At 41.8% G+C, this 14,298-nt stretch overlaps 1 protein-coding gene across 3 annotated transcripts in view; it reads right to left on the reverse strand.

The window, feature by feature from the left end:
* The window catches only part of fgf12a (fibroblast growth factor 12a), a 46,051-nt gene that overhangs the window by 13,494 nt on the left and 18,259 nt on the right, over positions 1 to 14,298 (reverse strand). For all 3 annotated transcript variants that reach the window (XM_054755463.1, XM_054755473.1, XM_054755481.1), the window contains one exon: positions 9,367 to 9,470. In XM_054755463.1, the coding sequence (XP_054611438.1) occupies positions 9,367 to 9,470 (104 nt within the window). The remainder of the gene's footprint in view (positions 1 to 9,366; positions 9,471 to 14,298) is intronic.

Here is a 14,298-nt window from a genome sequence, read left to right on the forward strand (position 1 = left end):
GACTGACTGGGAGCGTCTCCTGCCGACACGCTGCTTGTATAGAGGAAAGGGACGTGACTGAGGACGCTAAAGGCACGCCCCAGTAGTTATATAAGTATATTTTATGAAATGGCACCATCTATCCATCCGGGCAAGAACTACCGTGGCACAGCAACATCCAGCGGATGCCGCTCACTTTCCACATCACACACAACGGGGCACGGGAAGTTGGCTTTTACTGTTGTGCTTGGTTGCCATGGTAATGGACAGAAACTGCTACCTGTGGTGGTTTTTAAGAGGAAGAAAAGTTTCCAGCCGGACCAATCAAAGGGGCTGCAAGAACGAGGAGAAAATGGCTGGGTGGCTGAGTGACGTGTACGGAAAGAGACCGAATGTTTCACACACGTCACAAGTGCAGCAAATTAACTTCCAGCTTAACATCATTCCGGGAGGCTTGACGAAGGAACCCCAACCGCCGGACATCGGTGTAAACACGGCGTTTAAAGTGAAGTTACGAGCGGCGTGGGAGCGATAGATGACAGCTAGCGAACACAGCTTCACTAACACTGGGAGGCAGCGTCGTGCGAGTTTCGCCACTATTTGTGAATGGATGTAAACACGGCGTTTAAAGTGAAGTTGCGAGCAGCGTGGGAGCGATGAATGACAGCTAGCGAACACAGCTTCACTAATGGATTGGGGATGCTTGGGCTAACGTGTCTGATGCACTGTTGTTCGAGCTTCCACAAAAGCTATCATCATTTCTGAGGCGCCGCACAGCAACGAGACTGACTGACAACGACGACAGGGAATCTGGGCCATTTGATGGAGAACTTGCCCCGCTGTTCAGTTGGGATACAAAATATGAGGACTTTGATGGATTTGTGGATGAGGATTTATCAAAAATAATGTGAGTACATTGTTAAATACTTCAATAAAGTACAACCAAACTCAGTTTTGCTCTCGCTGGCTTTTTAAAAACATACAATAGCATGCATGCTAGCATATTGTAGCGTCGCTGGGAGCACTTCCGGTTCCCCAGCGTGCTTTGCGGCAGTGTTTTGGTGCTCTTAAAGTTACATTTTTGAGCTACATAGTTGTTAGTTATTGTTCTGCAAAAGTAGCGGTAGTGTCTTGTCTGTTTTTGTGTTGCTGTGTGATGTTTTTAGTTGTGCACCATGACTGAGACTGTTGTGTTGAGTGATGACCATCCTGATTTCAAGTGGGTTTGATAAGCTGAATGAGAGTTCTGCTCTTAATTTATCTATAGAAATAAAGCATTGTCACTTCCTCACTGACTTTTGAGCGACACGATACCGTGCATACCTGCGCCCTATAATACGGTGCGCCTTGTGTATGTGTTAAATACAAAAATAGCTCCTGTAACTGAGACTGCGCCTTTTAATACGATACGCTTTATGGTCGTGAAAATACGGTACAGTATATAAAGTGTGAGGCACCAGGCACCACTTCAGGGGAAGCGCCACAGCTTTAAAAAAAATAATAAATTCTTAACCTTTTAAGAGGTTAACAATATATTTTGTGGTGGCTGGTGCGCGAGGTCCGGCTAGATGTAGTTGGATTCACCTCGACACACGGCAAGGGCTCTGAAACCAGTCCTCTTGAGAAGGATTGAACATTCCATTCTGGCGTTGCCAGCATTGAGAGGCGATGGGTAAGGATGGCAATTTTTGTTACCCCCCCGACTCAGGGCCTGTATGCTGGAGTTTAACCCGGTGAACGAGAGGGTCTCGCCTTCGGGCGCGGGGATGGGTCCTGACTATCGGTGCTTATGTGCCAAACAGCAGTTCCGACTACCCACCATTTTTGGATTCCCTAGAGGGAGTACTAAAGAGTGCTCCCCTGGGGATTCCCTTGTTTTGCTGGAGGACTTGTCAGACCTGGAGAGGCGTGATCCGCAGGCATGGATCCCCTGATCTGAACCCGAGCGATGTTTTGCTATTGGACTTTTATGCTTGTCATAGATTGTCCATACCAAACACCATGTTCAAGCACAAGTGTTTCTTCATGTGCACTTGTCACCAGTTGTGTTCAAAGACAACACGTCATTTAAGTTGAATTCACGTTTTGAGTGAATTTTCTGGGATTTCAGGGCACACAAATTGTACTTCCGCATTAAGAGTTACAAAGTGAGTGATAAGAGTATCCACTTATTGATTTGTCATTGCATTTCTGTTTATTTAGACCACCCACACACGCATAATAAAGACATTTCGGAGTGTCCATGAACCCATATCGATCACACGCCTCAGCTTTCCTGGTAAGGTCTAATCAGGGGTTCTGGAGAGGAGGGCCTGCCAGATAGTGGAATCTCGGATTCAGGAGGAGCAGTGTGGTTTTCGACTTGGTTGTGGAATTGCGGACAAGTTCTATACTCTCAGCAGGATCCATGAGGGTGGATGGGAGTTGTCTCAACCATTTTACATGTGTTCTGTGGACTTGGAGAAGGTATTCGACCCTGTTCATCGAGGAATCTTGTGTGGAGTACTGTGGAGTATCTCAGTTTTGATGATTTCCATCTGTACTAATTAGGTAGGTGATTTTAGTGTGGGTTGCCTGTGAAGGGCAAGTGGTGATGTGGGTTGGCAGATGACAGGAATGTAAATGAAACATAAACACAAATCGTGACATGTAATAGATATAAAACTGGGTTGCCAGCAGAACTTGGTTGAATGCATTTGGCATCCTAATCAGTGTTAGCTGACATGTGTTCTTTGGCTCCTGACTTGCAAAAGGATTTGGGAAGGACATTTGAACTTGGGCTTGTGCCATTATTGTACCCAAAAGAAGACTTAACAGAGAACCCCAGGACTGCCATGGAACTCCCAGGGAGCTTATTCATAGTCCAGCAAGGATGCAGGTCAGGGATGGTCTATACTGATATATTCTTTCAAACTGTTTTTCCCCTTCTTCTATCCTTTCACCTCCTCCCTGTTTATAGTTTTTCTCAGTCTCACTCCGAAGAGCCAGAATATGCTTGTGTGTCGACCTTGCTGAAGTCCTTCCAGAGAAGACAGTGATGATAAATGACTGAAATCAAACCACAAACACATACTAATGTCCCAGTGGTCAAGGAGAAAAACACTGAATTTTCTCTCAGAATTCTTCAGTCTACAATATTTAGGCCTTGTTAGTTCTATGTATAATGTGGGACAGAAAATAACTGTTTTTAATTAGCAGAAACTATAAGGATTATTCATGCCATGAACAAATAAAAAAAATAAGATGTGAAAGGCATTTCCAATAAAAATATCATCTTGTCCGTGATAATCATTACCTGAAGAACACATGCAGACATCACTCTGGTTACCAGTGAGCAGGGGTGTCACGAGACACCCAACTCACGAGACAAGACGATGCACAAGATTGGGTCCATGAGAGCGAGACGCGACGCGACGAGATGAGATTTTAACATTAATTTTACATACACATTTCCATCTCCAAAAAACCTTCACCAGTGGTATGGCGAGGACCCAACCTGCGCGCTCTGCTCAAATTCAGCGACTCTCAAACACATCTTGACCAGTTGTAGGACCAGCCTCACATAAGGCCGTGCAATCAGGTCCTCAAGAGTCTGGCAGCAGCCCTTGAGATCAAAAGGAACACCATCAACTCCTTGCCCTTGAGAGCTGCCAATTCCATCTCTGTGCCAACATTCGTCCAAGAGGGAGAGAAACAGCCTACCCACATAGCTACCAAACCAGAAAATGCACAGCTCGCCATAGCCCGAGATTGAAAGATGCTAGCTGATATTGGCAAGCAACTAATCTTTCCCCCAGAGATTGCAACCACCACCCTCAGGCCAGACTTGGTGCTATGGTCCCCTTCACTAACGGTGGTCAACATCATAGAGCTCACGGCCCCAGGTCGTGGACTGGTCGCCAGCCAATCGCAGACCACAGTGACATTTTGTTTTCAAAACAAACAAGCAATGCAGTTAGTTGGGAGCTTGTTTTTGTCCCACTGGGAAGCCACAAGTGGATATCACGATCATGGGGTACATAGTAACTTTTTCCAAGTGTCACGGAACAATTTTACTCTCTTGTTGTCTTCATACTAATTACGTCTTGTCCTCAAAACACTATTTGTGTGTGGTTGTTTCATGAACATAAACACATAGTGTGTCCAGCCTTATGATGGCGTGAGTGGTGAGTGGCTCACAAAGACTATTTGCTTCAACTCTTTCGAGTTTTTTATCGTAACTGTTGATTTCAGACTTTCAGACAGCCTGTTAGATTAACAGACAGATGCACAGACAGATAGATAGATAAAGTAGTGATTACTGCTGTGTGCAGCAAACTAGGTCATATTGAGAAGACGTTATGAATAATGGAAGGGATCTCTTCATTGTAGCAGCTCAGCACCCACACACACTAACCGGGCCAAACCACTCCACACAAGCATCTCTGCATTATACCTGCTCACCCACTACCTCATCAGCAAAAGCATCAACAGTGCTTGATCCAATCAACACCGACCACTTTAACTGATGAACACCAGCAGCAACTAAAATGGCTTCCTAAATCTCATGTTGCCGCGCCGCTGCGACTTCTCTTCGCTAACAAGGCAGCGGGAAAAGAAAGGAGCAGCGAGGGAAGCGTGACCGAAATAGGAGGATATCCCTCAGTAATGACCTCCCAGGAGACAGAACTGTGCATCTTTGGATTTTAGGAGAGAGGCAAAAAATAAGACAATAAAACGAGCTCGGTGAGATATGAAGAGCTTGTCAGACAGATAACAGCATGGGCAAACAATACTAAAGTTAAATGTACTCAATGTAAAAAGTGAAGGTTATTTTATGGATGTCATTGCACCGAGTGCGGTGACATAAATGTGTGAATGAAGAGCACAAATGTTTCTCTTGAAATGCATACCAAGTTCTCACGCAACCTGGACCGCCTAATCAGATGCAGTAATATGTGCTTTGCATCACATGCTGTATGCTAATTTGGCCCATCTATGAGCACTCTGTGGCACTCCGAGGCTCCAAGGCCCAGTTCCTGCATTCTACCTACTGATGCATACTGATTTCCCATGATTCCAATCCCAGCAACCAGACTTGCTCCATTTGGGAGCAGAGTGCATTTATGCCATGTTTTTAATTAAAATGCCCTTTCTGCAGTCACGAAAACGACAAACATTCCCTTTGCACGTGGCGGGAAAGGTCAAAATTGCATTTTCCGGCACATAAAACTGATAATTAAAAGGATGGATGGAGTGTCATGGCTGTTAGGTTGAAAGCTGTCCATTTGACACAAGGGCACTGCATGGCTTGTAATTCATAATAATCCTTACACCATTGGACGCAAATGGTGCTTTCATGAAAGGGGCAGGGGTCAGAGAGCAGCCTCAATTTGGAATCATTTCAGTAAATCACACAATGACGGCCTGTGCGCTATTTAACATTAATTAGGCTGGTAGGAGGAGGGTTTATAATAAGACTGTGTGCACAGTTATGAGCCTTAAGTTATGAATGAAACCACTTTGTGAACCTGTGGCCTGAACCTGTGGGGGATGACACTGGACGTTGCATCTTTCAAGCAGAATGTACGCCATCTGGATCTCCCATCTAACAAAACTGCTCTCTCATCAACATATGCAACACACACTGGTCTGTCCTTCAAATTTGATTAGGATTTTTTTTTTTTTAAGTTTGACCAGATGGGCAATTTGAAAATTCCATTTATGGTTAACTATGTTTAACAGTCCAGCACCTTGCTTTCTTTTTTTCTGGAATTTCCAACTGGGTTAAGTGCCATAAGACTGGAAGTTATATAACCATGCCAACTAGGGCCATCTTCCTGATTCTACTGTATATATATCTTTGCCTCGTTTTCACTTCCTCTGCATGTCAAACGTTCCAACGTACTACAGAAACCTATCTGTAAAAGGCAGCAAAATTAAATTTGACATCCGTGACTCTACCCACCCCCACCAAGCGATCCGCTACCCACACTCGCCTGTGCGCGCGTCTCACATCCTTACACCACATAAGAAATCCATCGGCATGATATTTACACCCCCGCTGGGCTTTAAGATTCATTTCTGGAACTCAATGGTAATGGTAATCGTAATGGTTTAATTTAATTTGAACATGCATACAAGTTACAATGGAATACATCACATCATTCAATTCACAGTTCCACATGTCCAAAAGCAGTAGGAAGAAGCAAAGTTTATTTAATCCTACCCCCCATCCGTTCCGCACCTGTTGCAGTACATTTATTCACTTCCTGTATTCCATATGTGATTTTGTTCATACATAAAAGAGTGATAAGGTAATGTAACAATATGGTGATTAGTGATTAGTAATTATTAAGATGTTTCCATAATGAATAGAAATCGTATATAACAATCAGTGTCGTAATAAATAAATAGTAATAAACAGAGACAAACATAACAAAACAAGTTCAAGACTCCTCTCCCTTGTACTAGACTACTGGACTAGAACACTTACTACAATCACGGTGTGAACCCCAAGTGACAGCGCCACATGTAACATGAAAGTAAACAAACATCGGGCAACTACTACTACTATGGGGAATAATAAACAACTAATATGTTAACTCTAAAAATGAAACTTCTAATGAAACAAGCGCCGCAAAGTATGCTGGGAAGCCAGAAGCCAGAAGTACTCCCAGTGATGCTGGTGCAGGTCTCTGGCAGCAAGGAATAGGCCACAGAAGCATACAGTATATTCTGATGAAGCGTACATGTTCTGAACTGTTATTAATGAAGATTGGATCAGTTGCGCTTTTTCGGAATACTTGAAACCCTTTTTTTGTTGAATACTTTATGTGGCCCGGTGTCACCCAGACTCTACCTCCAGCGGCCCCGAATTAGGTGTAATTTGAGATCCCTGCTCTAGGAGGCATATTTGCATAGTACAGTGGAACCTTGGTTAGCATCATTAATTTGTTCCAGGAGAACTCTAAGTGAAACAGATGTGAACCAAAACAATATTTCCCAAAATAAATCATGTAAATTCAATTAATCCATTCCAGATGGCCAAAAATGTTAACACAAAACATGTTTTTATAGTTTTACAATTACAGTTTTATATGCGGAAAACTATTCAGAATACATATAAATAAATATAAATGATGAATGAAAGGGACATTTAAAATTACTTTTACCTTCACTGAAACATGATTCTTGACGTGACTGTTCCCAAAGGCACGATCCGGCAGCAACATCAGCACCTTTCTCGTCAACACCACCTTCCTGTTTTGTCATGAGTTATTTCTTGTAGTGGCCGCACGGTGGCCAAGTGGTTTGCATATTGGCCACACAGTCAGGAGATCTGGAAGATCCGTGTTCGAATCTCCGTTTGGCATCTCTGTGTGGAGTTTGCATGTTCTTCCCGTGTGTTTGTGGGTTTTCTCCGGGTACTCTGTTTTCTTCCCACATTCTAAAACCATGCATGTTAGGTTAATTGGCAACTCTAAATTGTCCATAGGTATGAATGTATTGTGAATGGTTGTTTGTCTATATGTGCCCTGCGAACAGTCTAGAGTGTACCCCGCCTCTCGCCCAAAGTCACCTGGGATAGGCCTCCGCATACCACCGCGGCCCTAATGAGCGGCATAGAAAATGAATGAATGAGTACCGTATTTCTTGAATTCAATAGTTTCTCACCTCAATAACCCAAAATGAAACCAAAGAAAGTGCCAGCATTTTGATAAAGAAGGTGACAAACACTACTTGAGTTCAAGAAATAAGTCATGACAAAATAGGAAAGTGGTGTTGACGGGAAAGGTGTTGGTTGATCTCGCTCCCACATTGTATCTTTGGGAACAGTCACGTCTTCAATGAAGGTAAAAGTAAATGTTCATTCATCCCTTTCATTTGTAATTTATATGCATTTAGAATTGTTTTATACCGATATATATATGTAAAACTATAATTGTAGACCTATAAAAACCTGGTTTGTATTTACATTTTTTAGAGTTAACCGCTGATGAAATCGTAGACCAGCGACTTTGCTGACTTCCGGTTCTGGTTGCCATTTTGTAGGAATCTTACAATCCCCGGAAGTACATGGGGACGTCTGGGAAAATGCAGCTTTTTCATAGGATATCGGGTGTATTTTTTGTGGTTGTTGGGTAGATTACATCGTCCTTTTCAACTTCAAATTTATACCGAGTCTTGAACCACATCGAATCATACAACTGCTTTGAAAGTGAAGTCCAACTTTAAGCCTTTCAAACTCAAGGATCAGCGCTTCAGTACAAGATAAAAGATATATAGGATATTAATTCACTTTTATATCTATCTGCAGATAAAATTTCATTAAAATCTGATGGTGCAAAAAATGTCCTGGAATTACTGTGTACATGCAATTTGTAGTGTGGCGTGGAAACGAATACAGCGTGCTGCTGCAACGGCGAGTGCACACATGAAAATTATGACACTTGATTTTCTTCCGTGGACTTTATGATGATCAAAAACATGTAAATGGCTGCTCTGCTAACTTTAAAAACAAATGTCACAGCTTAAGTTATTTTATATTTTGCAGTACGGTTGCACTTGCCAAAGTCCGTGGGTCGATCACAGCTTTTGTCTTGACCCAATGTTAAAGCAATGGGAGCCAAAGGCACTATTTCTCCGTATGAAATGTGCTCTAACATCTTTAATATTTGGGGTAGAGAAGTGAATAAGGCATCAAACTAAAGTTCAAGTCATGTTTTAACAGATTAATCACAGACCTGGTTTTACATATTTCAAATTTGTTTAGCATTCCTACATTTTGTTGGCAAGCTAAGGATGCTTTGTGATAAAAAGACATTAAGAACACAGTTGGACTCATGCAGTGTATTAACACGACAAGACACACGTAATGTTTTATGCTAACTGGAAAATGTATGCAAATTGAGGCAAAACTCTCACGTAAATTTTCTTTGTTAACCGAAAGACACGCTAACCGGGTTGGCCGCTAATCGAGCTACCCCCGTAAAGGGCATTTGTGTATTTATTGATTATCAGCGTTATAGTGGCTCAATTCCTTTCTTCTTTACCATTTTGGCACGGCAACAGCATTTCTCCATATTTTTCCCGTGTTTTCTAAGTTGAAATCATCCATTTGTTTGTTGCTACATTCAGTGAGTCAGAAAGACAAGATGTCCTGAACTCGATGTCAAATTAAATGTAAAACATGTTCAGTGCTGCTTGATCAACAAAGTGGGAGGATAAGTGGTGCAAAACAACACAATAACAGTACATCACAAGGGCTCTTCAGCATTGGCTAATGCTGGATATTCATCAAAGAGGACAGAACAAAACATGTGCTGAATGAATAAATACTAGTAATGCATACACACACACACACACACACACATACTGTACGTTTTCTCAAAGTTTGGGTCTTACCGAACTATAGAGCATGCCCTCGCCGTTCATGCCAATGTAGAAGCCACTCTTCACTCCCTGGATGGCCACCACTCTCAAACCCACAGGAATAAGATTAAACAGGGCTGCAGGCAGAGTTGGGTGAAGAGGTAGTGGTGGTGATGGTAGACACACATACAAAGAGACAAAAGGAAAAGAAGAGGACTATTTAGTTTTCACTTAACTCTTATAGACATGAAAGTGTCTCACTCATCACTCTCCGTACTGCCTTGCTGGCGCTCTGACAGCAGCAAAGTGAACAGAACAAGATGTGGACGATGAGAAGTCCAGCAGTCTGCCAGAGGAGCATTAAAGTAAAACTTTGGCATGACGGGACTGGGGCTTACTCATTTTCTTGTCAAACTTGATGAGCAGATTGGAAGGAGCCACTGTGTCGACGATTGAAAACATTTCGTTATTTATCCCCGAACATGAGCTATTTTTGCATCTTAAGTAACTTCATTAAAGCAACAGTATGTAACAAATAACGTTTCTGTCTATTGTATTTATTACATTGGCATTAACATCTGTGGCTGTAGGCAACCTCCTGATGTATTAACTCCACAAAATGGCAGCAGCTGCATTTGAAGTATCATGGGTGGTCAGCATTCAGCAGCTTTACTCTGCATGCACTTTTAAATGTTGCTTGTGCTACTCAGCTGTTAGTGTGAAACTAATGCATGTTACACTGTTGTTGACAAACTCCTCAGCTGTATTCATGCCGGTTTGCTCCTTACGGCTATAACAACACTGGTTCTGTTGCTGCTGTGTTGTACAATATACTTGGCTATAACAACATTGGTTCTGTTGCTGCTGTGTTGTACAATATACTTGGCTATAACAACATTGGTTCTGTTGCTGCTGTGTTGTACAATATACTTGGCTATAACAACATTGGTTCTGCTGCTGCTGTGTTGTACAATATACTTGTTAGTAAATACATGGGCATTTACGATACATCAAAGAGAGCTATGTATGTTTTCCTTTGTACTTTCTCATACATTTTGGGCAACCTATTTTTCCAAAAATTACAACTCTATTTGTTTTATTGGTTCTGTTGCTGCTGTGTTGTACAATATACTTGGCTATAACAACATTGGTTCTGCTGCTGCTGTGTTGTACAATATACTTGTTAGTAAATACATGGGCATTTACGATACATCAAAGAGAGCTATGTATGTTTTCCTTTGCACTTTCTCATACATTTTGGGCAACCTATTTTTCCAAAAATTACAACTCTATTTGTTTTGTTTGCTTCTCGTAGTATTACAGCTTAAGAAAATCTTTTTATTCCTGTAAAATGACTGCTGATTTTTCCATTTTTGCTGATGTTGTTTTTTATTTTTTATAATTTGTCATTAAATGATATTATAGAATTGATTTATATTTGCCACAGGCCAACAACAAAACATCCACGGGCAACAAATATCCCCCAGGCTGCACTTTGGACACCCCTGCTCTACAGTATAAAACCAGTCTGTATATAGTCCATCATTACCATCTCCTTCTTCACTTGCCTGACAGGTACTTATTGATTGATAAACAAATGGCCGCTGAGGTTGCATGAAATGGCATTTATATTGTTACATTATGACCGCCTGCATCAAACAAGATTAGTGTATGAAGTACAATTCTAAAAAAAAATAAAATAAAAGCAAATCCTCCAGTGTAAAATGTGTCAGACAAAAGAATATCCACCCCCAATACATTAGGACGAACTAATACAACAAAAAAGGCTCCACTCAGGCATTCAGCTATTCTGCTTTATCACAATAACATTGGCGAGCTTTCATCAGATTTGACTGACTCGGCAACATAAGCGAGGCGCCTCAGAGCCTTTATCGCCTTTCGTTATCACTGAATGCTGATTGGCGCCAGAGTGCTGCAATAAAAACACAGACGAGCACAATTTACTCATGTCTGTATATCTAAAAGTATTGTAGGCATGGCATAATGGTGTGTTGTTAAATTGTCATAAATTACAGCGAGATGCCCAATGATGACAGCACATTTTAATATTCTAAAGAAAGTGTAAGTAGCTCAAGAAGATGACCTAAACTCACCTTGAGCATGTTGATGGCCGCAATGTATGAATATTAGAAATTCTCATCATTCAGGTCATTGGTTATCTGGAAATGTCAAACCGGCAGCAATTTGCTTCTTTTCTATTCATTAAAGTGGCTATGATTCACCGCTATCTCTGTGGCTTTCCTTCCACTGAATGAGGACAGGACGGTGACTTTCATGGACTTTGGTTCCGGATGGTGTGTGGAGGGACATTCTCTATGCACTGCAGATTCCCTGTATTGTTAGAGATGATCGTTCGTGATCAGATCAGGGGCCAGCGGGGACGAGAGGATACGTGCCAACACAAGACTGCGCTCCGAGGAGATTCGATTTCGCTCAATAAATATCGACTGCTGCTGTAGACTGTCGATGGCTGCCCCCGGGCCACTGACGCAGCTGATTCACACGGGCAACTGTTGCAGTAATGTATACCCTTGAAGCGCAGACATTACAAAGGCATAATAGGAGTCTTGTTGCATCCTAAATTCTAGACTCTGGAGCCTCTGAATGGTTTATATCTTCTGGTGTCCCTTGGTTACCCTCTGTCTGTACTCACTAAAAATTCCATTCCCTGTCCAACACTGCTGCATGTTGTCATTCTGATGGCTGGCTCCGTCTCTCTTACACTTCTGCCGAGTATCCCACACAATTCCCCTCTTTTCAAACACATTCAGCTGTCTTCAAGAAGGCTTGCCGTAGAAGGACAATAGGAAAATATGGTGTATTAGAATACGGTTTGTTAAGTGCTTATGTTCCAGTTATCCTGTGAGGTATTCAGAACCCGGGTTCTGAATACCTTTCCTAGGCTAAATTCAAGGACTGTTAAGGTACTACTCAAGATTTTCCACCAGCTTCCAGCTGTAGTATGTTGGTGTTGTGCAACAAAACAGGCAAAAATGCATACACCCCTCATATTTCTTTTTGTTTCGTTTCATTTTTGTCGCGGTATGGCTTCTCAAGGGACATTACTACAGGAATGAATAGTGTATATATTTTACAGCAGTCAGTGTAAGCTTGTATAGCAATATTGACTTATCATCCACTGAAAATGACTCAACACTCAGCCATTATTGTCTAAGTACCTGTAAACAAGTGAGTAGCAAGATTATTGTGTTTTTTCACTGAGGAAAACGTGAATTCCAACATGCACTTGAGAAACTCGACACATGTCAGTGCCAACACGATAAAGCGCCCAAACACATTTCAGAGGTAACAAGCACCTTACTGAGGAAGGTGAAGTTGAAGGTGACAGAGTGACCAAGTATGTCTCCTCCAGACTTGAACCCAAATGAGCACCTGTGGGGCATCCTCCAGCGGAAGGAAGGTGGAGGGGCGTACGGTGTCTAACATCCACCAGAGGATTCCAGGAAAAACCTGTGCAGCTCTGGTGAATCTATACTGCTTGAATCTAGGTTATATGCAAATATTGTTTTTCTACATTTGTGCCTTGAAGAGATGAAATAAAATGGTTGAAGTGTGAGGGCTGTACACACTTGTGGGATACTGTATGGTGAGTCAGTATTCACTTTTATGTGTTGTGATTTAGCTGGAACTTTGCTTTAATTGGCTTCATTCATGTTTACAAGGACAGTTAAATGAATAGGTGAGGACGGAATTTCACTGAACACTGAAATCATGCTTTATATTTATTTCTTTTAAATAACACTCCACCACCTCCGCTACAACATATTTTCATGTTTGAAATTTTGTACCTTCAAAATTTTGTACTATGGAATTTAAAATCTTGGAAGAAACATAACCCCCTATGCTGGAGACATTCTCCGTGCATCTCACGTAACATCTAGATCAAATATGACTGCTGTTTCATGCATGGGTTGAAATGAGCACCTTCGAGTTGAAAGCCGTGTTGCATTCCATCCATCACCTGCGAGCATCAGACACAAATGGAGTGTGAAGGTGTCAGAACCAATGATATCTTTCAGTGTGTGCCGGCAATTATCAAAGTCGATCAAATTAACACCTTCTGCGAACATGGGTGTTAATTCATAAAATAAGGTATCACAGCCTTCAATAGCATTTACAGCGATGTGAAAAAGTGTTTGCTCCCTTCCTGATTTCCTTTTTTTTTTGCATGTTTGTCACACTTAAATGTTTCAGATCATCAAACAAATTTAAATATTATTCAATGACAACACAACTGAACACTAAATGCAGTTTTTAAATGAAACTTTTTATTATTAAGGGAGAAAAAAAATCCAAACCTACATGTCCCTGTGTGAAAAACTAATTACCCCCTAAACCTAATAACTGCTAGGGGCCACCCTTAGCAGCAACAACTGCAATCAAGCATTGGCGATAACTTGCAATGAGTCTCTTACAGCACTGTGGATGGATTCTGGCCCACTCATCTTTGCAGAATTGTTGTAATTCAGCCACATTGGAGGGTTTTTGAGCATGAACTGCATTTTTAAGGTCATGCCACAGCATTTCAGTAGGATTCAGGTCAGGACTTTGACTAGGTCACTCCAAAGTCTTCATTTTGTTTTTCTTCAGCCATTCAGAGGTGGACTTGCTGGTGTGTTTTGGATCATTGTCCTGCTTGAGGTCACGAACAGATGGCCGGACATTCTCCTTCAGGGTTTTTTGGTAGACAGCAGAATTCATGGTTCCATTTATCACAGCAAGTCTTCCAGGTCCTGAAGCAGCCAAACAACCCCAGACCATCACACTACCACCACCTTTTTTTACTGTAGGTATGATGTCCTTTTTCTGAAATGCAGTGTTACTTTTACGCCATATGTAATGGGACACACACCTTCCAAAAAGTTAAACTTTTGTCTCATCAGACCAGATCATAGAGTATTTCCCCAAAGCTCTTGGGGATCA

Source organism: Dunckerocampus dactyliophorus, chromosome 2 (assembly GCF_027744805.1).
Source record: "Dunckerocampus dactyliophorus isolate RoL2022-P2 chromosome 2, RoL_Ddac_1.1, whole genome shotgun sequence".
In the NCBI taxonomy this organism is placed as follows: Eukaryota; Metazoa; Chordata; class Actinopteri; order Syngnathiformes; family Syngnathidae; genus Dunckerocampus; species Dunckerocampus dactyliophorus.